Raw genomic sequence first — 27612 nt, 5'->3', positions numbered from 1 at the left:
GAAATAATCCAGCAGAAGGAAGATAAAAAAATTCTGCCTCCAAAAGAAAAAGGTACTTCACTCATAAGTAAATCATTACAGGAAACAAAATTTTAGAAGATATTTTCTATATTTATATAAAAATATGGCCACTATTTCTAATAATCAGAAAGATAGAGGACCACTGAAGCAAAGGACAGCCTATGGTGAAGTCGGCCATGGAAAGGATCTTGCTGGCTGAAATGAGAAATAAATACAAGGAAATATAAAATGCAACAGCAATATTAAAATACGTATCGGACATAGTAAAGGTGAGAATTAACACTACAGTAAGTCCAATAGCTTGTGGTGTAAGACAAATATAAAAAACTCTTCTTGGAAAAAATAGCAATAGCAACAGCAGCAACAATGGTTAACTTTTATGGAACGGTTCTTCTGTACCTGGCACTCAGCTAACAGGCTTTTAACTAACTGGCTACCACAACCATATGTCATGTTCCATGTAGGAAAAACTATAGCCATGAGTATTTCAACATCCAAAAAAGTCGTGGGTTATATAAACAGGGCATCTCGTGCATTATTACATCTGATCACTTGTCTTTCTGGGACTTTACAACTATCGGTGAAGTCGAGAAACTGGTAATTAGGGAAACAGCAAAGACTGGAGGAACTGTTGTAATCCAACCAGCAGGATGGTATTCACACCTCATTATGCTATGAAAAGACATACTCAGAACATTGGCTCACAATTAGAACTTTGGCAACCCAGCTTGGCTGGCCCACTTTCTAAATATAACAGAATATTAAAAAGAATTGTATCTGTGGATATATTGGTCTGGCACTCTAGTATCACTCTTTGTCTTTTATCTCTTATTTCAATTACAGTAGTCAAAAGGTGCCAGCCCCAGTGGTCTAGTGGTTAAGAATTGGCAACAAACCTCGTGGGTTTGTTTCCTGGTCAGGGAACCACACCACCCCTCTGTCAGTTATCAGACTGTGGCGGCTGCATGTTGCTGTGATGCTGAAAGCTATGCCACCAGTATTTCAAATATCAGCAGGGTCACCCATGGTGGACAGGTTTCAGCAGAGCTTCCAGACTAAGACAGACTAGGAAGAAAGACCTGGCCACTCATTTCCAAAAAAACTGGCCATGGAAACTCTATGAACAGCAGCATAGCATTGTCTGATACAGCGCCGGAAGGTGAGAGGATGGGGAAAAAAGACTAGGTAGTGTTCCACTCTGCTGTACACAGGGTCACTAGGAGTCAGAATCAGCTCCACAGCACTAACAACAACAAGGTCAAAAGGACTTTCTTCCACGTTTAAATTGGAAGCAGGAAATGGATCAACAAAGGGCCTCAGACCAGGGATAGTACAAGGCAACAAATGTTAAAGAAGGTAAAAACTAGAAACATTAAGAGGTTTTAATCATTGCTATGGATTGAATTGTGTCCCCTCAAAATTCACCCGTTGAGGTCCTAATCCGCCATGTGACTGTATTAGAGATTGGGTCTTCAAGGAGGTGATGAAGCTTAAATGAGGTCATAAGGATGGAGCCCTGATCAGTCAGAACTAGTATCTTTATAAATGAGGAAAAGACACCAGAGAGCTCTTTCTCTGTGTCATATGAGGACACAGCAAGAAGAAGGCAGCGGTCTGCAAGCTGGAAACAGAGCTCTCAGCAGAAACCAAACCTGTCAGAATTTTGATCTTGGATTTTCTAGCCTCTAGAAGTATGAGAAAATAAATTTCTGTCACTTAAGCCATCCAATCTATATTATTTGTTATGGCAGCTTGAACAGACTAAGAAAACCATCTAACTTCAATAAAAGTAAATTTAAAACATACACATTTTAAGATGTCTAAATAGCAAATGTTAACTAACCTTTTCATGGGGGAAAAATAAACAAAACCTAAACAAACTTGCAGCTCTCTCTTTTCAGATATTTTCTTTGTCTTTAGTCTGTTCTCTCTTGTCCATTGAGTGAGTATACTTTTCTGATAACCCCAAATCCTAGGTAGAGTTAAGATACAAGATACAAGTGACATTGAGATGCATTTGATAAGAATTAAGGACTGATTTCTTTGTAAATCTTCTAGTTGTCCTTGATGAATGAAAAATACCTTCATATCCACCAGAGGGCATCTACATCCTCTTCTTAAACTGTCCAAGTTGCCTAGATATAAGATCCCTCCATGTTACCTCCTGAGTTCTTTTCAGCTCCTCTTCACAGAAATCAGAGGAATTCAGTTAATAGGGGCTTATTTAACTTTCTAGCTTAGACTTAGTCCAGATTATTCTTTAACTATCCAATATTTTCCCCGAAATAATTTTGCCTCCTTTCAGATTATGACTCTTATGTGTGACTGTGTGTGTGTGTGTGTGCGTGTATGTGTATTTGTCATGGATTTCATGTATTTGTTTAAAATCATTAATAACATAATTTATAACTTTTCTTTTTCACACTTTATATTAAGAATATTTTTTAACCCTTACAAGTAAATTTAATATATGTAGATATCTGATAAACATTGAAAAAGAAATCTCACTAGGGTTTTCAATTCCTAACTTGGGTGTCCAAATAAATTCATTTTCTTTTAAGCATCCACATCATCCTATGGAAATGACTTGCTTTAGCTTCAAAATATTCATAAAATCACATTAGAACTTAGAAAACATTTGGACAATACTTTTTTCTTAATGTAGATTTGATATGATTTGATTATAATGAAATTGTGCTATGATAAATAGCCATCCAGAAAGATTTGGGTCCATGCCAACCTTATAAGAGGCTGGCATGGCAAACAGTCTGAGTCACAATTTTATCTGCATGAGCAAAGGCAACAGAGGCACTGTCTCAAAAGCAATAATTTATCAAGACCAGATTCTCAGTATACTTCTCCTGGGGGGAAAATTCCAAAGCTCAAGCCCTATCAGCCATATCCCTTTGTAAAATCATGGCTATGCAGTGTAAGGAAGCCTTTGGTGAGCCAAGAACTTTACCTAAAGCAGGATGAACTTCTTTAGAAAATATGAGACAATGTTCGCCTATTGAATCTAAACATTTATAATAGCTTTAATAAATTTATTTTTAGGAAAAAAAGCTCAAGCTCCATGCTCTGTCTCTGGTGGAGGTGAGTAACAGAAGATCCACAGTTGAGCTCAGAAGTTATAAAGGATTTATTAAATGCATTGATTCACTCCATGAATTCGTTCATTTAACAAATATGTATTGAGTTTCTAACTTTTCAAGTTATTTTGCTGGTCATTGGGAGTATAGAGGTAAAAAAAAAATACAGTCCTTGCACTTCTCCCAGGAACTGTAAAAAAATTATGCTAATCAATAAATGCTATAAAGGAATTAGGGAGTACATTACCTAGCCTGATTACTGGGAAAGCCTCTTTGTAACAGCAACACATAAGCTAAAACTTTAGGGATGAGTAAGGCTTAACCAGGTGAAAGAGGGACTTGGGAGGGAGGGAAGAAAGTTTCTGGTGGTAGTAGGAATAATTTTTAAAGATTTCTCTCAGTGGTACAAGGATAAGGAAGGCCAATAAGCTTCCTTGTCAATTAAAATTTGGGATCACTTGAGGATGTTCTAAAATCTTCCTTTTCTTTTCTTACACATATTCTTTTGAAATGGACAAGTAAGGCAATACTTTACATTCAGGGGCTCCTCTAGCATAATTACTGTCTGATACTAGCACTTGCTAGACAGAAATCTTGAATCTCCATCAACATTTCAACAATACATGGAGCACTAACTATGGACCAAGCACTACACTAAACGACTTTCACAAATAACCTCACATATTACCTGCAACCACCCAGGAGATAGTATTAATATTTTAATTTTTCCAATGAGGACACTGAATCTTAAAAAAGTTTGGTACTGGGCCAGCCCAGTGGCGCAGCAGTTAAGTTTGAGGTTCCACTTCCGCGGCCCGTGGTTCACCAGTTTGGATCCCGGGTGCAGACGTGGCACCACTTGGCAAGCCATGCTGTGGCAGGAGTCCCACATATAAAATAGAGGAAGATGGGCACGGATGTTAGCTCAGGGCCAGTCTTCCTTAGCAAAAAGAGGAGGATTGGTGGCAGATGTTAGCTCAGGGCTAATCCTCTTTAAAAAAAAAAAAAGTTGGGTACTTCTCCTAAGGTCAGACAATTAACATGGGTTAGAGTCAGGATTTTAATCCCAAACCCACACTTTCAACCACTTCAGGAAGCTTCCTACAACGGCCAGCACTTATGTTAATGAAAGCAAAAGAAAGAGGAAAACAATTTACCTGAAACATGTCCACAACAACCCAAACAAGGTAAATGACATTTATAAACAGCTTGGGTTTTCAGATTTGGGTTTGATTTACATTTATTTAGTTTCTATGATAAACTAAACGCTGTACTATTTGACCCACAATGCCCCACAAAAAAATCTTCCTCTGATTAACCTTCCTTTCCAGTATATCTGAAAGTGGTTCTAGAGTTTTTACGGATGGCTTCCGCTCCCATTCTTCCTAATCTTCTTTCTACTCCTTTAGTGCCTCTTTGTCATAAATTGCTTATAGATATTACTTTGGATCCTAGATAGCCTCTACATTCAGGCCTAAGTAAATATCTATAAATAGGTCCACATTTAGATGATTTGTTCTACAGAAAACTTTATCTTAACAACAAATGCAATCTAGCTGAGAAAAGTGTTTTTTTAAATTGAAGAAGCCTTCTCTTCTAGCTGTTTTAAATATGAATCAACATCACCACTTAAAATTTGCATCTTCTATATGATACAAAATATTTTCATGGTGTTCTTCTGCAAAAGGAAAGCAGTGCCCCAACTTTCTTCCACAAACTTTACCTTAAGTTTGAATACAGCACTTTCAAAAGATGTTTAAAAATTTGCTATTCAAATATATGGTAAAACTGAAACATTCTTCCCTCTGGTTTATAAGACATTGCAACTTCAATTTTAATTGTAACCCATGGAAGATATCAATGAAAGCACTATCTCTAGTTTCTGACTTGAGAATGATTGTTCAAACATGTAATTATCTACAAAATAGTTTTAAAAAGTTAATGAAGTTCAGGAAAGCATGTGCCAAATTACGTATAAAGTAAATGCGTGTACACACGTGTATGTAGCCGAAGAGGACTCATGAAGCCCTCTATTGGGTAGGCTCTTGTATTTTCAAAATCAATTTCCTTCCCTAGTCTTTATGAACAGAAGCACAGTCAATTGGTCATAAAGCATATGTTGAATTATCCTGTTAACACAACTCATTATAAATCTACTCCATCTACAGTAAAACAGCACGTTAAGTCAGCAGAACAAATCGATATTCTACCACGACACCAGTTGGTAGCTCTTACATTGTCAAACAGACAACCCCCCAAATAGCTGAAGCCATTTCGGTTTTTTCTAGGAAATAATTTGACTTGTCCTGAGGACTAAGTGCCATCCTATCAACGACAGTATCCAATGGGGCATTATCCAAACCATTCAACCTTTAACAAGGCTCTTATGCTGAAACAGCTGTTCACCCAAAATGAAAATTTTAAAACTTTCTCTGAAGCCTAGATAATCTTACTTGAGCTAGAAAATAAGGTATTAGACTATTCTGCATGTTCTACCACTTTATGACAAGAGAGTCAATTTTGCACTTCAGTAAAGGCAGATTGCAAATTTAGCATAAATTAAATCAGTAGCTGAGTTGCAATTTATGGCAAACGGCTCATCAGCACATTAACATGTGCCACCAAGATAACCACTTTAGCCAAGCAGGCCAGAAACTAGAAGACAAATATCTGGTTGGCAGCAAGGGAAATGTGCCCTCTACAAACATCTGTAAGATGAATCTTAAAACCAAAAGCTACAAATATCTGTTTTCACTATCATTCTTATATAGCAGTATATTAGTAGTTACAAACCAAATTCAGAACCATAGGTTCTGAAATCAGGTAGATTCAAGATCTGGATTCTGCTAAACACCAGCTGTGTCACTTTGGGGAAGTTATTTAGCCTCTCTGTTCTGGGTAAAATTAGGATAATAACGATGACTACTTAGAGTTACTGATGGAGCAGTATCCGTAAGGCACTTAACAGACTGCCTAGGATATAGTAAGTGATCAATAATTGTTAAATAATATTATCATATTGTTATCAGTTCATATTCCAAGGTAGATATGTAACTAATCTCTGTGAAGTAAAATATTACTACAGAAGTTTTCATTATTTCTGTACTCAGAAATACACTGTATTTTTCAACAGAACTAAATGTTAAATGAATACTATAACTATGCACCTCAAAAAATGTTGGAAATATATGAAAACCCAACATTTTGTGATCTGCTCAAAATTCATCTTACTTCCTATTCTAGGTGGAGACAATCAGCTCCATTCCTTGGAGTAATGCTAAGAATTAGCTAAAATCCAACTTTCCCAGATCTGCCAATCGTAGAAAAAGATGATTAAGGGCTCCCATTTAAAAGGTTTCCTTCTGGCTGATGGATGCTTGAAGAGAGGCATAAAATCAAGAATCCTGTGGATATTGTTCACTTAGATATATTAGCAATTTAAAAAATATTTGCACTTTCTCAACATATAGTGGACCAAAATTTCTCTCAAGTTATAAAGAAACAAATGAAAATATCAACTCCTCAGACTTTTGACTCCTTCCAGCTACTACTCTCTGTCAGTGCCTGTTTGGTCAAAAATTGTCTACACTTACTGATTCCACTTCTTCATCTGTCACTTACTCTTCAACTCATTGTTATTTTATCTCCTCTCCCATCTTTCCCTTGAAATTCTTTGAAGATTATTCCAATAGGCATTTTTTAGAAGATGTCTTACTTACTGTCTCAGCAGCATCTAATATGTTGATCACTTCTTCCTTAAATTTTTTCAATAAATTTCACAGTCTAGTAATGTTCCTCTTACCTTTTTCAGTCGCCAGTGTGAGATGCTCTTCCTCTAACTAATCCTAAAATGTTATCTTTCCATAGGGTTCAACTCTCAGACATTTCCATTTTCTCAATCTTCAGGTGAATAAACCTGTCCAGTGGCTTGTATTATCATCTTTATATTAACATCATAAATCAGTGTCTACTTCTCAAATTTTTCTCAAAACTGTAGACCCATGTATATAGCAGAACGTCATTCAAATGTACTAGAGGCATACCAAACTTTTAATTTATTCATTCATTCTTCCACTCATTTATTCATTCAATTTTTCAACAAATATTTATTGAGTGCCTATTTATATGTCAGGCACTGTTCTTGGCTCTGGTGATACAAAAGTTGAGGGAAAGTCCTAAATTCCTACCCTATGGAACTTACATTCTTGCTCATGTCCACAGTCCAACTTATGTACAAATTCATTTGTATTCAATGAACCCAATATATTTATCCAAATAAATACATCCCTCCTGCTGTATTCTAGATCTTAAGGACTAGCACGCTATCCAGCTATCCAGCTAGCTTTCCAAGCCACAAAACTCCAGCTATTCTTGCCTCCTTCTGCGTTGTTCTTTTCCTCTCAACTTCCTCAGTACTTTTCCAGTCTACCTCTTTTTCTCCACAGCCACTGTAAAGGCAAGCAACATTTCTCATTTGGCTACTGCACAGGCTATTAACATTCTCAGACCTAACATCCTTATGAACCTTCCCTCTCTACTCTCCACTAAAATAATATTCATGCATTGTAAATCTCATATTACTTTCTTGCTTACATTCTTTCAGTTGGCACTCTATTGTCTTCAGGAAGAAATAAACCCACCTATATGGCATAACATTCTACATGATCTGGGTCCTGCCTCCCAATCCAGGCTCATCTCTCTTTTATTCCCAAACCCTCCTCTTAACCATTCCAGGTACCATAGTGTAGCATGTGCTGTCAGTGCCTGGTCCCTATTCATTTGGTTTACCCAGGATGTTACTCCAGACAGGCTGATTGCCTACTGTCTTTGTCTGCCTAAGGGGTGCTCTGGCTACAGCAGCTTGACTGGAGCGGGGAAGAGGAAAGTGCAAGAAAGTTGATACCCCCCTGAGTAAACCTAATCAACACGAGTTAAGAGTTGGTAAATAAGTACTCTTACTTCTTTGCCACCCAGTGGGGCAGTTCTGAGGTGTGTTCCACACATACCCTGGGAGAGTCTCTACAATGATGAGCACACAGTGGTAAATCTGCTCATTAATCATACTTTATTGGATTTTCTTTCTTTCCACCTCACTTCCTTCACAGCACTTGGGATCATCTCAAAAATAAATTGCTTGCACACACATCCTTGCAACAGAGTCTGCTTTTGGGGTAACCCAGTGAAAACACCTGGATTCTGCCAGGACGTCTTCATTTAGTTCTACAAGTATGAGCTGTATTGTCTTGCTTCTGGGTCTCTGCACACTCTCCTCTCACTGCCTTCTTTCCTCCAACTTCTTTGCCTCTCTCTTATGTTTTCTAAGATAGTAGTCAGCCATTGCTTCCTCTGAGTAGTTTAACCTGACACCCCCACAACCCTCATCAGAATCCTCCACCACAGAAACTCTAATCGGGACTGTTATGTCTTCAAACAGCATCCTTTGCTTTTTCCTAGCCTAGCATGTAGCATGCTGTGTGCATGCCCCTCCCAACTGTGAATGTCTTTAGGGTTGCAACAGTATCTCATGGTTTTCCTTTCCCCACTGACTAGCACCATACCAAGCATGAAGAAGTATTCAAAAAAATAAGTCGAATGAATAAATAATAAATAAAGGAGGAGAAAACTGCATTGAAATAAATCATCAACAAAATCATTCCCTCCTGGACAATCAAAACAGCAAAAATGAGTTTCACACAATGTGTCTCAGGAGATAAGTAGCTGGCAAAGCTGTAGAGCCCAAAGCGGTGCATTTAAATCCACTTGAAAACCAGATAACAGTCATTTATTCTATCCAGATGATGCTTCCTGGGCCACTGCACTAGTTAATGGACTGTTTAATGAGTCAATCCTGAAATATTAATTGATAACCAGAATTAAATGCTTTTCCTCTCCCATTTCATACATCTGTCTGTTTAAAAGTATGACTGAATGATTGCTACAGAGCAGAAGAGAGTCACCTCCTGGATCAACCTCCACCTTCCTCTCGTCCTCTGCTGCTACACAGGAAAGGCATGAGGCTATGGACACCATCCTGCCTCTCTAGGAGCAAAGTGGTGAGAAACATGAGCCTCTCCTTCTTCATACTGCTTGGAACACGTAGCCAGTGGCTGAAATAGCTTGTTTAACAAGAACTGGATTTTGCTTCTCAATCACAGTTCTAAAGCTATCAGTTATTGAAAAGCTGATTTTCAAAGCACACACTGGAACAGCTTTTCTGTACAGCTGCAATGCTATTTAAATCTTTCATGAATATATCCACAAACCCAAGAAAATTCTAAGCTGAAATATTGTTCTTAGAGAGGACAAAGTAAAATAAGACCCTACGGGGGAAAATCCAGGAAGCAAAATCTGGTCATTAATTTTAATATTGAAAATACAAAATCAGGCATATAGCTTCTTCTCCTCTCAGCAAGAAGAACACCTGTAACCATTATTTGGAAGGTCAGCCTAGAAGGCTCTTTCGTGAGACTCTTTGGAGGACAATAGCCATCTGCCTTACAGTCATTCTTTCATAGACACCAGAAATGTGGATGAAGGCCCCACCTTCTGCTGTGATGAGGTTAGAAGTGGACATAGAATAAGCTAAAAGCAACGCTTTGGGGACACTAAACAGATCAATGGGAGGCAAGATCATCTTGGAAACAACTGACTGTTGAGCCCAAGTTTATGCTCCTGAGTAAACCTCAAGTCCTTGCCTCCAGCATTATTGTGGAAGAATTCCCAGCAGCCCATTGGTGATCCTGACAACACTGATGTCACGCTTTAATCTCACATAACCAGCCATATCATTTTCCTGCTGTGATCAGCAGTCCCGTTCTCCTGTTCAGGCTGCCTTTGTAGCATTTTATAATATTGATACTTCTTTGAATCTCATCAAAGTGGAAACTTTTAGACTCTAGCCAGCTACATTGCAACCTGAGTTTCCTTCATTTGAGACATTCAATTTCACCAAATTACCTACCAAATGAAATTATATTGAGCATGAGTCACTATTATAAATATTTTGGAGCTATTCACTTGGAGGCTGTTGATGAAAACAAGCTGACTATACCTAAGCAAGGTCACTGAAATCACTGACCAAAGAGAGGCCATGATGAGAACCGCTTGGTGCCCGATCAAGTATTGTGTAGCCCTGTGGCTCATTTCCACTCCCAATATAATCGCTCCCAATATAATAGGCTCTCCCACCTGGGTCTAAATGAATGCTTACTAAATTGTTGATTCACTTCAAATAAAGAAATGCCACAATATCCCATGGATATGACAGGATGATGGTAAGACTTAAGGCAAAGAGTCTACAAAGCCTCAACACCTAGCACAATGCTTAGCACAAGTTAGATACTCAATAAATATTTGTTGAATGAACAGATAAATGAACATGTATAAGCTGATATCCTGATGTTTATGAAAGACTTACTAAACACCAGTGCATTGAAACTTCCACACAAATGTCTTGAGTAATCATTTGACCACAAAGCATGAATGAAAAGCTCAGCAGGGCCAAAGAAAATTTGGATCTAATCCATATTCTAAAGCATTGTGGAATTAATAAATGAAAATTTAATGCCATTTTGAGTTCTACTTATGCTGTGGAAGCCTGCTGGTCTGTTGGTTTTAAAATACTTTGCCAGTATACTAAAATCAGAACTCTTTTTCTCATGTTGTTCTTTCCTTTGTTTCCATAGGAAACTGTGACTTCCAGGCATCCAACATGACACAACGTAGATTGCCAAATTGCATGCCACCCTGCAGTTGCCAAGGAGATAATGTATGTCATTCCCACAAATAACATGTTGCTCATGCCTTCATTTCCTTTATCTAGCTTTTTAAGATATTCTTCCCCTGAACTGAATTCAGATAATGTTCACTGTGAACTGATGGAAACATTCCTTTTTTAAAAAATGTGTTTACCCCATTCCCCCAAGGCACTTGATCGCATCACACACACCGTCTGTGGAAAGTCTGAGCATATTTTATGCCGATTTTGGAATGTGTGATTCAGCAGTTTTCAGTGAAAATAAAATGCATCCTGAATTCTGTCTGCTTACATTCTAAGTAAAGGTCCAATTAAATCCACACCTGGCACTAGCATCTTCCAGTGTAAAATGGCCTACGATAAAAGCAGCTGCACTCAGTTGAATTTACATGGGAGGAAAGGGAAGGAAAGGAGTAAGTAAGCAAAGGAGGGAAAGATGAAAGATGGATGAACAGATGGAATGAAGGAAGGAAGGGAAGAAGAGGGGGAGGAAAGTAGGGAAACACATTTATGGAGCACCTATCGTATTCCAGATTAAATATCTGTAAAATGAACAAACAGAATTAGAGAGATTAAGATCTTGGCTGACATTATCCCACTAGCAAAAGGTAGAGTCAGTATTTGAACTCAAGTATGTTTGATTAAGCATGTGTTTTCCAGTTATCTAGTGCTGCATAACAGATCATCCCAAATGATCATGGTTTTAAGCAACAGCAATCATTTTAACATTATCTTCCATGAGTTCGGAGATTGAACTCAGCTAAGCAGCTCTCACTTAGCATCTCTCGTGTGGTTTCAGTCAGAGTGGCTGGCACTGGAGTCACGCTGAAGGTGTCCTCTCTCACATGTGTGGCAGTTGATACTTCTGCCCTCAGCCAGAATACCCTACCTATGGTCTCTCCGTGTGGTCTAGGATTCCTTACAGCATGCTGGCTGGGTCCAAGTAAGGGGTCTCAAGAGAGTCAGCCTCAAAGTCATATAGCATCACTTCTACTGTGGTCACAAGCCCACCCAGATTCAGGGTGAGGAAGCACCGACTCCACCTCACATTGTAAGAAATGCAGGTGGGATGGCCAGTGGGGGAGGGGTCTTATTGCAGCCATCTTGAAAAATGTTTTGTGTCACAACATATTTTTTGCAACATCCAATAATATCTCAAACAGCCCGAGATCCAGCTTCACAGGCTCTCTATCTTTGGTGGAGTAATTGGGGAGGGAATAGTTAAAATGATCAGTCTAAAAAGAGGAATGCAGCAGTTTTTAATGGAAGCTTGATGAATTGTCAAAAAACTGAACACTGAAATTAAACTTTGGAATGAGTTTCTGATTAAATTTTTTGTGCGCTTAACAGAATCCCTTTTTACTCATGCATTGTCAATTTTAAAGCATCCAGATATCATAATAACTAACTTTGCACTAAAACTATATTTTTAGCATATTCATATATAAGTTAGCACTAAATAATTTTACCAAAAAGTGCTTTTACCTAATTTAGCTTTTTGGCTCTTTTGCTACTGGGATAAATGGGAGTTTCCCACATGAATCACAGGTATACCTGCTCGGTATGGAGCATGCATATGTGGAAATAGTAGCACCAAATGAATGACTGTTACAAGAGGAAACATGGCCCACTTGGAGTTATGTTCTTGTCATCATACTCTATCACTTACCATCAATATATTAGGAGGCTTTTGGCTGGTGTCTATTTTCTCAGCACTCTAAAATTGTTCTAACTGAATCTAGCTAGGCATAGACCGTGAACCCATCCAGCTGATCTGCAACAGCCATAAGACCTCCACTGAACATCCAATTTGTACTTTAACCACTAAAATAATCACATTTGTTTATCCTCTGGAAATCTATCAATCTATCATCATAAATAAAGAGAATCTCAGCCAGAAAATAGGATATTAATGACATGAAGAAAGAACACCATGGAGTAAACACAATAATCAGATTGTGGAGAGCATTCTAACTGAGAAAGAACATTATGATGAGCTGGTGAAAAAGCAACAACAAATCCCATCTCATTGCTTGCCTTGCTGAGACTATATGATTGTGCTCACTCTACTGTGTTGGCAGATTGGTCTGGAATAAACATACATAATGTTCACATTCACTGTAGCTATTTCTGAGATGAACAGCTGTATAATGAATCAGGCTATACTACACAGTGCTAAATCAGGTCCACCAAGCAGAGAACCCAAATCCCAACAATAGCAGTGTTCTATCCAGAATGTGACAATTAGATTTGTACCTCTTCTTTCCCAATCCAAGCCTGGCATCTATTCTCCTTCAGGCCAACGCATATGATGAAAGTTTAGGATATCCTCAATTAGGGCTTCATAACCACACACAAAAAACTCTAAAGTTTGAAGCGCTTAGGTAACACACGAGGCAGATCCCAGCAAGTGATATGGAAGAAAGGACACCTTACTCAGTATTTCTTTTCTCACTTTCATACTGTTGATATCACCCTATATGTTTCAGCTCCAAGTTTTACGTCTTCTTGTATCTTGTTTTTTTCTTTTTCCCCACAAAGAGGAAGACAGTGTAATGACAAAATCCCTGAGAGTAAAGCAACACTATCTATCTGTCTTACATTGTAGAACAGTTGGCCTGTACCTTGTACAAACATTGCAGTGCGGAACCTTTTTACTGCTCTGTTTTCTTTAATTTTGTCTGTCTTAGAACTTAGAAACTGCATAATTCTATGATTTCTGATACTGTGAGTAGCTAGTTGCACTTAATGGCTACCAAATGACTGCATAGTAATCAGGAAGTTAAGCACAGCCAATAATTAACTTAAATTGTCTCATGAGATTCTAAAATCCCCTATTGATTGTAATTTTAATGTTTAACCCATTATAGCATGCCTATCAGAGTCATATATCTGCATTGCTTTTTGAAATATTTAACTTCAATACTCGGGTAAATTTTCACTGCCAGAAGACTGCTTACACCTTTGCTCCATTGTTAGGAGGACTTCTCTTTAGTCTGTCGGCCAAGCCAGGACATTTTAGTCCAGAACAAAGGCCATAAGGACAACAGGCATAAACTTGGGCACTTGCAGACTAAGAAGGACGAGGTCAACCTATTCATTATACATCAATTGAAACAAATAATAAAAATTTCCAATTTGCTAGGAATTTGAACATCACATAGAAAAAAATATGCATGTTTCATTCAAAAAACCATGTTTAAATCTTTCCATATTCTATCTCAATGATGCTTCAATATACTTCTTTAAAGTATTTTTAATAACAAATTTGATGAAATCAATTTGGCTATGGTACAAAGGATATAACCCATTGTAAATGTGCACAAATGAATGATTTCCAGAATTTTGAAAGATGAGTATACTTCATAAAGAAATACTGTGGGAAAATAAGTATAAGAGAAAAATGACTTAAAAATGGAGAGCTAGTAATGGAGAGATTCATTTCTTTTAATTAACAGAAAACAAACAGGATTCACCACATAAAATCTCACTCTATTTTTATGAATTGCTGAGGGATACTAATACAACTTTCTGTCAACAGATCAAGTCCCCATTGACCATAATCTATTTCAGTCCCAAAATGTATTTTTGTTCTGAGGATAATAGGTAACCTCCTTGCTGCCATTTTTAGATCAGCCCATTGGCAAACATTAAGCAGAAAGCGTGTTAACATTTTTGAAGCTCAGCTAAGGCTTTAGCAAAGTGGGTTTCTTGCTTGCAGAAGCAGTAATAGTGAGCTGGGCACAGGGGAGAATGCCTGAGGAAGCTCTACATCTGTATAAGCCTCAATGCTTCAGGTCAAAATAAAATAAACAACGGGGCTGGCCTGGTGGCACAGTGGTTATATACATGTATTCTGCTTTGGTTGCCCAGGGTTTGCTGGTTTGGATCCCAGGTGCAGACCTACACACTGCTCACCAAGCTGTGCTGTGGTGGCATCCCACAGACAAAATAGAGGAAGATGGGAATGGATATTAGCTCCGGGACAATCTTCTTCAAACAAAAAGAGGAAGATTGGAAACAGATGTTAGCTCAGGGCCAATTTTCCTCACCAAAATAAATAAATTGATTAATTAAATAAATAAACTAACAACACAATCCTACTGAGAGCATTAAGACGCCCACAGGGGAGGTGCTCTCATCCTGTGCAGGCACACGGAATACAGCTTCAAGGTTTTGACATTCTCAGCTTCAACCAAAATCTCTGACTTGAAAACAAATAAACAAACTAATGAATAAACTAAAAACTACTAATCACTATAATCACTAGGACAATTTCTTACTAATTACCTGTTTGGCTGTCAAAAAGAGGCAGCTGATAAAGGAAATTACAAGTCAGAGCTAGGTCTCATCTTCACTTCAAAAGACCATTTTTTACCTTTTTTAGATCATTTTTAACAAGCAAAAATGGTATTTTCATATGGTTCAATCTAATAAAACCTGTTTCTTTTCAAAACAAATCACAGGTTCATTTCTGCATAGAAGGGCTGGCCAGCGAAGGTCAAGTGCCCAGCCCACACTGTCCACTCATCACTGCTGTCCACATTTTTCAGGGAAGTTATCTACTCTAGGAATTTAACTATCAAGCTACCTTATGCTTGTCCAGCTCTTGCTTACTTTCTGGGGAAGCACCTTTCAAGCTCCACAGAGGCCTCCTTTTCTCACCTTTCAAACAGGATGCCCTTATCAGAGCTTCTGTATTCAAATCAGCTCTCAGAAAGGCATCAATTAGATCCCTTTTCACACAAAACCAGGGACCATTTCCTTGTGTTCTGGGTATATCCCGAACAGTAGAATTGAGCAGGACGCTCACCTCCCATCTTGTAGCCCCTCTACACTTGGAGACAGAGATAACCCAAGCCACAAAACCAAGAGTCAAAGGCAAGCCAATGAAAGGGCGTGGAGGGGGGTTGCTTCATATGGGAGAGTTCCAAAAAACTAAGTGGTTTGGGGTCAAGAAAGGAGTGATACAGATTTCCTTCAGTAATCCCAAAGCTCTCAAAAATTAAAAAAGCAATCCAAGAATAAGTTTATGGGAGTTTTCTCTGTTATTGTTGTCATTTAGGACTTCTCTTTCCCGTTACTATTATTACTAATATTTTGCAGGTATTATATTGCATTCATTCATTTTTTCATTCATTGATTCAGTCAGCAAATCGGATGGGCATTTACTAGGTACCAGGCTCTGTGCTAAGCATTGGTCTTAAAGTTTGTATTCTTCAAAATGTTTGTTTTCAATCTGTCCAATAGACTAATCCCAGATGTTCACAAGTGCTCATGGTTGGTTAGCTAGAGACAATAGTATACTCACTTTGTATATAAAGAGTTGACTTTCTGCTTTTTGGATACAGAGTCCTCCCCACCTTCTGCCAAGTTCTCTGAAAATGTCATCCCTCAAGTGCCAAAGATCTTGCCAAAGAGAGAGTATAGATATGCTAAATGGTGGTGCTCCTCTACCTCCACACCTCCTCCCTTTATCTAATATTTTCACGGTACAAATTTTTACTTTCAAGGGACCCCTTGATATCCACATTAAACTGACTGGCCTTAGAAAAACCTTCCAGGGTGGCAAAAATAGAAAGTGTTCACAGAGAAACTAAACCCACTGTCATCCTCCACCCCAATTCTCTTCTCTGAATCTTCTAAAGACAGCCTTTCCTCTGACTATGGAGTCCACAATTATTTTCAAATAGCCAAATAAAACACAAGTAAAATGAGACAAAAACTTTGTTTTAGCCAATCTTCCCTCTAAAGAGAGAGATAGTTTGAGAGAGAAGAAAAATTCAGTGGACCACATTGTTGGTGAGTCATGACACTGGAGAGAATAGAGAAATCCCCATGCTAGTCATCTATATGAAAATATTACAGTTATAAAAATTGAAGTCAAAGTTCAAGAGAGAAAAACTGAGAGAGAAAGAGTAGAATCCTACAGAATAACTAAGCAAGAGGAATGTGAAAATTCAGGATCACTAACAAGGGCAGCAGAAAAGACTTTGAGAAAGAATACGAGGTATTATTCAAGCAAAGAAACTAGGAAGGGTAAGAATCATGAGGGATCTGAAATACTAGAAAATATTTAGAAAAACACATCATGCCACACAACCTGATTGTAAGGATCCTCTCCTTAAATTGACCAAAATACATAATTATCTTCTACCGAAGACTTTTTATGCATAATTTCTCTAATCTATTTAAGTGAAATGAAATAAGTAATATCTGAACTGAGGATTCTTGAAACTTCTAAATCATCTGAGGTAAGTGAAAAGCTAGAGATTTAGCGATGTATATTATGTTGTGGGAAATTAGTCCCTCAAAATAGCAAAAGGGAAATTGGCAGCTTAGCCAAATAAACCAGAAGGAATGAATAATCTTACTCAGTAGTTTAGGGAAGAGAACTTACTGGAAAATGTAGCTAAACATTGAGGGAATTTGTTTCAAGCAGCTGTATATTTTTGAAGCCGAATTTTTTTTAAACTCTAACAAGAAGTGCTGGCCCACTCACATTGCTAACATAGAGGAAAAAATCACCAAATTAATAAAAATTTGAAACATCATTTTAAAAACCTTTTAATAAAATTTCACCTGTGAAAATATGTATGTGGTTCCTTCATATATTGCTATCCCTGGCAACTGAGCCTGTATCTCAGTCGTATGAGGAAGGAAATCAATCACTAAGTATTTCTTGAGCACTTGCTAGGTTCTGAGCAAATTTGTGCCAGATGTGCTGGAAAGTAATAGAGTAAATGGAGAAGTAATAAAAATTCCAATACAATACAGTAATAGCTGATTAATTATACAATTCTAGAATGATCCTTAAGCTAGTCTGTAAGTATCACAAACCAAACTAATGATACTTACAGTAATGAACTGGTTCACTTCTTTGCTGCTGACCGTCAGTAAAATACACCTCAACACCAGGCTGAGTTCTCCCGCCAGCCCCTCCCGAAGTTCAGCACGTTGCTTTACAACAGTCCTTGGTCCCTACAGAACATCTGTTCCCCTTGATTATTTACATCACTGTACCTTGTCACTTACCATAGTCTAATTTCATTTAGGGCCAAAACCACCTCTTGAACTTTTTAAAAATTTTCCCCATAACCTTTAAAACTGAATTCTTCTGAATGTATGTTGTAAGTAAATATTGTTAATTGAATCTATTAATGCCTGTAAGATAAGTTATTTCAAACCAAAAGTAATAGTAATACTTTTGAATGCTTAAAATATCAAAAAATTGGGAAAACTATGGGTTAGTCTACAGTTTGTCGAAATGACTGTGCTAAACCACTTGGCGATTTTTAGCCTTGAAAAAAACCCACATATATTTTATGCAAAATTGGAGATTTGGAGACTGTGACTAATCTTCTATGACTTTGGCTTCTATGTAAACTAAACTACTAGCTAAGGGATAGGACTGCTTTATAAATGGGGTAGAGTTTCAGAGTATGGCTTACGCTTTCAACAATGTGAACATTAAGACAACCTTCAGAAAAACTGGGAACAGGGTGAGGCGTGAGTATGTGGCGGTAGGCACAGAAGAAGGTCAACACTGGTGGTAGTAGGCTGTAACTGAGGGGTAGCAATCTCTAGCTGTTGTAAACCTAGACTCTGGAGCCTGACTACCTGGGTTTAAATCTAGGCTCAGTTGCTTCACAGCTGTATGATTTTGGACAAATCACGTAGGCCTCGGGGTCTCCATTTCCCCACCTGTAAAATAGGATGAAGACAGGCCAGGATTGCTATGACAATTATATGAGTTAATATATGTAAAATGCTTCAAATACTCTCTGGTACATAGTGACACAGTACCAGTTGATGCTGTAACTGCTGTTGGAACTGTATGGATTTTTGCTGTATAGGTGCACATAAAATAACCTGAATATTTAATTTGATCTGATTAGGTGAGCCCGAAAAGAACCAACGTCCCTCTAATCAGTTTTTACTAAAGCAAGCGCAGGCTAAAGAGCACAAAGCAAGCTGGCATTAGTGATAGAGAGTGAGTGAGTTTGTAGGAACACACATTTTTAAATTAGAAGGGAATTGGATATAATCTTGTCTAACTGCATCATCTAACAGATAGAGAAATGCAAACCCAAATATTGGATTGTATGACAAAAACTACACTGGAGAACTGAGAGTAAAGATAAAAATCCCTTCGTGCCTAGCTGTTTTCTCAAGGGTGAGAGGCAGCACCATGGAACTGAAAGTGTCCGAAACATTTCACCCAGGCTCATTTTCCTCAACCATAAAATTACGTGGATAACAACACAGCCGCTTATCCCAGGACTCATTGTGGACATTAAGATAACACATGTAAAGCAACTAGCACTGTATATATATGGCACATCACAGACACTCAATAAATGATGATGATGATGATGGTGATATGCTACCTCTCCAAATTCTATGTACTAAATAGATAGACTTCATGCCTTCTTCCTTTGCTATGATATTTGTAAACAGAGAATACATGCAAATAAAAGAACAAATTTACTGTTAATCTATATCTGTACCACACACACACCTCACACTACATTACACGAGGTTTGTAAGATGCCCCACTCCCTCCTTGAACCATAGCTAATATAAGTAGCCTTCTTAATGAGGCATTAAAATTATGACGTTTCCCCTTCTGGAAGAGGACAGAGCCTAAATTTTCAATTATGAAGCTAATGTTGGCATTTTCTTCCCATGTGATGTTATTATCAATAATTACCAAAATATGCACAATATTGTTTCAATAAACTACTAAAATTGATTGTTTCTCCTCCCTTTGTCATTTTGAATGATATCCTTTGTCACTTTTTGCTTTTCAAGGAAATAATTTGAAGTCTCAGTTTAACTTTCTCTGATACAATTTATCACGATTCCCTCTACCTCTCCTTGACAGCATTTTGCACATTTCTCATTATTTAATTATTTGAAATTAATCGTTGAATGTCTGTCCTTTCCACTACCCTCATATCTATGAAGGGAGTGAGCACAGTATTCCTAGAATACTGATACTTAATAGGTGTCCCATAAATATATCCACAAATATAACAGGTTCCCAGTATATAATCGGATATGTGGATCGGCGTTGCATCAGACAGGTGTAAGGCAGCAATGAAGATTTGACACTGAGTTTGCACTATGATAAGCCTGCTTGGATTATTCTAATCAAGACTCGGACCACACTTCCAGATACCAAATATAGTCACTCACAAGATTAATAGCCTGTCTCCTTCACTAGACTAAGTTCCTAGGTTTTGTCTTTGAGTCCCCAATGCCTTGCATGGTGACTGGTGCATATTAGTTGCCTGGTAAACACTTGTTAAATGACTAGAATTGCTCTCACGGGTTAGCAACCTGTAAATTTCTCAGGAACCTGCACAAGACACACAATAAATCTAACAGATGAAAAATATGGCTGAAGATGAAACATAATTCAGATATTCTTGACATTTAAATCATACAGTTTAATAATTGTGCAATTAAACAATTACTCATTGCCTAAAGAGCACTACTAACTAAAGAACATTCTGAACTGAAAAAAGGTATGGGTTTGGGGAGGTACGACTTATATAAGATTTAAAGAATGTCATTAAACTACTGTCACAGACACACCTAAATGTCAAGTGAACTGACAGTACTGCTTCATGTCCTTTTTCAAACTGCCAAGGAAAGGGATTTTAAACTAAGTTAAGAAATGAAAGAAATAAGGACAAGTGGAAAAATAAAAGGTTTTTTTGCATTTTAGCTTCAACTATTTAAAGAACATCATTTCTAAGAGGAATTTGGAGAATGATTGAAACGAAAATCTGAAACTGACCTAGTTTGTACACCCTATTGCAATGGAATGAAGCTTGCATATTGCCAAGGCCTGGGGAATCGTGTTTAACATTGATGTCATTCACAGCCACTGATATGACTAAAATGACCAAAGGACAACAAACTATACTTTCCTTATAATGCATAGCTGCACTTGTAGATTTTTTGCTTTGCTCTCTTTGTTTTCAAGACCTCATCAGTTCTCTGTTGCTGCCCACTCTCAAAGTCCAACTGCTGACAACTGTGCCTCAGAATGCTAAGAATGAGTTCTCTGCTGTTCTAGATGCTCACAGTAACCTGGCTCTAACTCACTGCTTAACATCTGCCTGATGTTCACATTTGCTCTGGTGAGAAAGAATTTTACATAAAAGACAAATGTTTTTTGAAATTGGTGATAAATAATTGATTTTTAGAGGCGATACATTTCTTATTGTCCTGTTCCTATAGTTGGCTCATCATAATCCACCAATAAACAATTCTAACTATTAAACCCTGTGCTATGTGCTATCTGGGAAAATAGAATGAAGCCATCGTCAGTTTTATTAAAGAGCTTACCATCTAGCTAGATAAATATAGCAGTCACATATGAAACAGTTTATGGTAAATACTTCAGGATATTATCAATGATAAATTCTGCAACGTGTACTTTAAATGTTGGTGGTGCTTAAAGAAATAAAGGATAATAATAATCACAGTTATTATTTACTGGGCACTAAGCACTGTACTGTGTACTTCACATGCATGATGTAATTTAATCCTCACTATAAGCCTTTCCAGTAGGTTCTACTATTGCCCTCAATTTGTAGATGTGGATACTTGTGACCATATCTTTGAGATCAGTCAGAATGAGCCAAATATGGAAAATAAGGCTAGGAGCTTGACTTTGAAGAATGGGTTGTAAAAAGGGAGATTCTCATGAGTACACTTGAATTATTGAATCCAAGGTGTATCTCGAATTACTTATACATTTTTTATATCATCTTTTTTCTTAAAGACTCTAAGCAGAGCAAATAGCTCTTTAATTTTACAAATATCCCTGTAAGAATCAACGAACACTTTAAAATTGAAAAGTCCATGAAGAACTGTCACAGTGAAATGGAAACAGACAACAGAATTAGGTAGATGGGAGAGAAAAGGTATGCAGTGAAGTATGCACTTGTACTTTGAAAAAAGAAAGTCATCATTATTGTGGGATAGGGGAAAATGTCCTGCTATGGAAATTTCCACCTAACTAAACTTGAACTAATTAACTTCTTTATTAAACGTGCTTCATTGCTCTTCCCTATCCTAGTGAATGATGCCGCTATCATTCATCTCCTCCTCTGTTTCCCTCATCCAACATTTCTAATCAGTCATTAAGACCTGAGGTTTAAAAATATAGGGTTTACTGGTCCAGCACTGCCACTTACCAGATAGACGAACTTCAGCAGATTACTTGATCTTTAACTATCAATTTCCTCACTGATAAAACATGGATAATAACAGGACATATTTTATAAATTGTTAGAATTAAATTATATATAAATGTCCGTAGAAGTTCTTCTTACTGGCACATAAAGAGTATTCAGAGTATTTTGCTATTGTTTTCTATTCATAAAAAACCTCTGCATTGGGCTGATTATAAAATAATATGTTATATATCTATATATATTTTAATGGCTATCTTTATAGACACATAATAAATTAAATACTATAAAATAGAGTTTAAGAGAACAAACATTGCACTCAGACATAGCTGAATTAATTTAAATATTGTGTTTACCATTTTCTAGCTGTATTAGCCTGAATTAGCACTTAACAACTGCAAGCCTCAGTTTCTTCATCTGCAAAATAGTTATTGTGAGCTTGAAATTAAGTAATACATGTAAAGCATATCACATAGTACCTGACACAATTTAAGAGTTCAAGAGTCATTATATAATTGGATTTTTTTCACAAGATGCAATGTGCATACATTCCAACCAAACAAGGACTATAGCCTCTATTTTCAAGTGACTTTTTTAAAAACACGATTTTTTAAAGAAACAGTCTCTTTTTATTTTATAGTTATTTTCCAAATCATCTTATTAATCCAAATCCCTTGCATCAGTGAGAGAGTAGGTACTCTAAGAAGTAGAAAGGGTATGGAAGGATAGAACCACAAAAATGGAGCCCAACTCAAATATTGGAAGGACAATGTCAAAGGCAGAATCAAGGTAGTTTTGAGGTAGAAACAAAACAGCTGCTTTGCCTCCTGAGATGCCCAAAGACATGCTGAAGCTGCCCATAACTGCTCTTAGATTCTCCAACCGACCTTTTCTCCTTGCTTCATAAATATTCCATAAATCATAAGCCTTGCAATTCCCAAAGAACAGAAATGTCACCACAAACCTCTGCCAGGCCATTAACAGTCCATAGGTCACATATAGTGACAACAAAACAAACCACTAGTGAGCTTACCCAAAGGACTATCGAGTTACCAAATGTCATGTAGACTCTGAAGGCAATTCCAAACACAGTTTAAACACAGCAATATCATTCAAATAAATAAACAGCCATACAAGTTGAAACACATATTAGAATAAGCAAAATTCAGCTGTCTGGTTAGAATCTCTACTGGAACTCCAAACCTTATAAGATTCTTAGAATATTTCTTTCCAGTAACATGTTTTAAAACTTTGCTCCTAACACACTCTTTCCCCTTATTGATTGCTTTCTCCGTATGTATCTTTTTCTTTCTGTCTCTCTCTTTCTCCCTCAATTTTCATGTGTTCTCAACCTTCAAAGTTGAACCTGACCCTGAAGCCATTCAATGACACAACTGACACTCCAAAGCCAGCTGCGCTCTGGCAGCAATCTAGAGTCAGGAGGATGGGCGGGCCAACTCATTCATCACTGTCTTTAGAACACAGATATTCGTCAACTAAACTGCTGTGGAGATTCAAATTATCACACATATATAGTTACACATTGTAGAGGACACAAAGCATATGATTCATATTTTGACTAGATTTATTATAAAGTCCTTCCTAACCCTTAAATACTACGACTCTATGCCCTTCACAAATTTCATCTTCTTGATCTTGGTTTTGCCATTAGCACACAGCATGTGGTCCATGCTGCCAAGAGGAGTTTCTGAATCAGAGTGGACTTAACCAATTGGATGTGCTCAACCAAGCATCTACCAGCGATGGCAATTGCTATAGTCAAGAGATATGTTTCAAGGAGCAAATAGATGATTATTGGTTTTCTTTTCACCTTTTGAAATTCTGAAGAATACTTGTACTCTGGTTAAGGGGTACTTTCAAGTATTTACAATATTGTAATACTAGCACAAGGAGTCTCATCATTTTGCAAAAATAAAAAGAGAATACCATTAACTCATTATAAACAGAAAAAGTTATATATACAAAATATGTCTCTAAATCCAGAATCTTTGGACTTGAGCAAACCTGGGGTTGGGGGAGTTAATAGCAACATGAAAGAGTCAATATATTTTACAATTTCAACATTATTAGAAAATCATAAATTGAAACATGTTGTTTTAAAAGTTAAAGTTAACCATTAGTGAAATAAAAATGTGATATAGTTTCCAAAGTACATGAAAAAAGAACAAAGAAGGAAAATTTAGCAATAGAGATATATTACAAAAGTTAATATTAAGAAAGAATATAGGGGCCAGCTCCATGGCATAGTGGTGAAGTGCGGTGCACTCTGCTTCAGCAGCCTGAGTTCAGATCCCGGGTGTGGACCTACATGCTGCTTGTCAAGCCATGCCATGGCGGTGACCCACTTACAAAACAGAGGAAGATTGGCACAGATGTTAGCTCCAGGCTAATCCTCCTCAAGCCAAAAATAAGGGGGAAGATTGGCAACAGGTGTTAGCTCAGAGCAAATCTTCTTCACCAAAAACAAAAAGAAAGAAGGAATATGAAAAATATTAAAATCAGGCCAAATAGAATTCAAGGGAAAGGTAGGAGATGGGACAAAAAATAAAAGGCTATTTTATGATTAAATCCATAGACTGATATTGAAACAGAGCAGTTATGACTCTTTACATGTTGAATATCACAGCATCAAAGTGTATAAAACAAAAATAGTTAAAATGCAAAACATATTAACAGAATCTCATAATATTAATGGGATAATTTTTCATATCTTTCTTGGTATTTGAAACATCAGGAAGACAACAAGTGACTCATTAAAAGGGTGAAACAATAACCCTTTAAGTAAAATTAATTTAATAACTAAAAATCAACTCCTTCCAAATTGCTATCAAACACATATAAGTTTTTAGCATAATTCAGGGCAGAATAAAAGTATCAGTCACATTCAAATCTGTACAGGTAACATTCCTGAACACAGCATGACACAAGTAAAGATAAGCAGCAGAGCTAAATAAACAAACAAAATCACATTTGGAAATTTTGATATTATCTTCCAAACAAGTCTTAGCCATAGAGAGAAACAGAACATAATTGCGGAATATTTAACAAATAATTATGATAATTTCATATATCAAAAGTTATGAATTATGGCCTAAGCTTTATGCAAAAGAAATCTCACCGCAATAAAGCAAATTTTATTATTAAATAAGAAACAGTGAAAATAAATTAGTAAGTATTAAACTCAAGTAGCTAGAAGAAGAGTAACAAAATTAACCTGTAGAAAGATGGTGTTAAAATAAATTATGAATCAAAAGTTAGAAAACAGAAACAGTAAAATAAATATATAAATAAATCAAAGGCTTGATTTTTTTAAGGGAACAGTAAACTATGTTTATTTTTATTTGTTTTTTAGATCATCTGTCTCCCTCTCCTCATCCTACACTTAATTTAATTAATTAATTAATTAAAGTTTAAATGTAAACTCCACAGGGTAGGATATTTGCTGAGGATTTTTGTATACTGTGGATTCCAAGACCATAAATAGGGTCTGGCACACAGTTGGCATTAAATGTATATTTTTTAATGAGTGAAAAACTGAATGAATGACTAAGTAAGGGAAAGAGTTAACACCTAGAAGAATAAAGTTGATGATGTATATATGCTTTGATTTGGGCACACGCAGACAAAAAGAGTTTTGGGTCACCATTTGTGGCACCAGCCATCAGGGTGTGTACAAGTGACCACAGACACCTGTCTGCTGATTCAAGAAAGAAGCTGAGTAGAGTAAGAGTGAGGGAGAGAGAGTAGAGATCTGGGGAGATGGGGAGGGGGGAAGAGGACCTGTTGACATGAAGATCTGTTATTTTTGAACAACTGGAGTCCATGAGAAAAAAGTCACTCAAAAATTTTTTTTTAATATCAAATCACAGATGTGCCCAGTGTAAATTGCTGTAGCTCTTATTAGGCTTTCACATCCTTTTAGATCTGCCCCTTAGGGTGAGAATTTTCAATTTTGGATGTACATCAACTACAACTATGAGCCCTCTTACTTATTGGTTTTATTCGTCTTAAATCGAAGCACAGGCTGCACCCAGCCTCATGGGGTGACTCTAATGTGGGGCCATGTTAAGAACCGCTGCTTTACTTTGTTCACTGAATTCTACTAAATGCCTTTCCAACCCACTCAAAGATATCCACAGGTTCCCCTTAATAGTACACATAAGATTTTGCCCCTTTCTGTCAAAAATGTTTAATTCTGAAAAAAACTTTCAAACAACTAGTTCCATGTACATCTAGCTCATCCAGAGCTGCTTAATTTTTTTTTTTTTTAAGATTTTATTTTTTTCCTTTTTCTCCCCAAAGCCCCCCGGTACATAGTTGTATATTCTTCGTTGTGGGTCCATCTAGTTGTGGCATGTGGGATGCTGCCTCAGCGTGGTTTGATGAGCAGTGCCATGTCCGCACCCAGGATTCGAACCAACGAAACACTGGGCCGCCTGCAGCGGAGCACGCGAACTTAACCACTCCGCCACGGGGCCAGCCCCCTGAGCTGCTTAATTTCTAAGTGATTAATCATGGTTTTAAAGTTTAAATTCATAATTATCATTTTATAATTTCCTGGATTTTTAAATTGACTTTCAAATTGTCATTGGGATTTTTAGGTTTTCGGTTTTTCCCCTGGTGATGCAAATGTGACCAAGAAAAAAGCTGAAATCTTAAACTGAAGGAGATTAAGTCAAATACCTGCAAACGTACTTCAGGATGCTTTTCTCTCAGCACTGGAACAGCTGGAATTTCCTGGAGAGCTTTCGACGTCTTCTTTTTGGCTTTTTCCATTTGAATATTGGTAAAATAGTTGACAGCAGCAAACTCAATAAGGGCCGAAAATACAAAAGCAAAGCAGACAGCTATGAACCAGTCCATGGCAGTAGCGTAAGACACTTTGGGCAAAGAATGTCGTGCACTGATGCTCAGTGTGGTCATGGTGAGGACTGTGGTTATTCCTTCAAAGCAAAAGAGACAAAATACTTTACCATTACTTCTATGCACAACATAAACAAACAAAAAGACTTAGGTATTTGGTGGGGTGCAGGTAACAAAGTTTGCAGTAACTCAAATCAAACCATCTGTGATGGAAGATTTGAATCCTAATGGTTCAGTGAAACTAGCATAGGCTTTGGAGTGAGAGAAAGATATGATTCAAATCCTGGCTCTTCAAAGCATTGGCTCAGTGTGATTTGGGCTTAGTTAGGAAAACTCACTGGACTTGTTTTGATATCTACCTATTGAGTTTGCTGTAAAGATTATAGATACTTACGATCTTTAACTGAATATTACCTATTCAATTAAAATAATAAATTACCTGTTATGAAAGAGCTTAGTTTATATAAAACGATAAAGGTATATTCCATAGATTTCTAGAGCAATTTGGCTTTAAAAATATTGGACATCTATTACCCATCAGTTTATGGTCAGCAGGAAAATATTTGCAACAAGAATAGAGTCACTTCTCTTTCATCAGCAGGCTTCTGAAGCATATCGTCTCCAGGGAAGCCTTCTCCTCAGCCTAGAA

The 27612-nt window shown here is 37.1% G+C and overlaps 1 protein-coding gene across 1 annotated transcript in view; it reads right to left on the bottom strand.

The window, feature by feature from the left end:
* Nucleotides 1-27612, bottom strand: part of LOC124232986 (gamma-aminobutyric acid receptor subunit alpha-4-like) — a 61722-nt gene that overhangs the window by 7681 nt on the left and 26429 nt on the right. Inside the window, exon 8 of the mRNA XM_046649969.1 lies at nt 26784-27043. Coding sequence (XP_046505925.1) covers nt 26784-27043 — 260 coding nt within the window. The remainder of the gene's footprint in view (nt 1-26783; nt 27044-27612) is intronic.

This window comes from Equus quagga, unplaced genomic scaffold (genome assembly GCF_021613505.1).
Source record: "Equus quagga isolate Etosha38 unplaced genomic scaffold, UCLA_HA_Equagga_1.0 146_RagTag, whole genome shotgun sequence".
NCBI lineage: Eukaryota > Metazoa > Chordata > Mammalia > Perissodactyla > Equidae > Equus > Equus quagga.
Note: the sequence above shows the minus strand (reverse complement) of the source record. Positions and strands in the feature narration are given on the sequence as shown.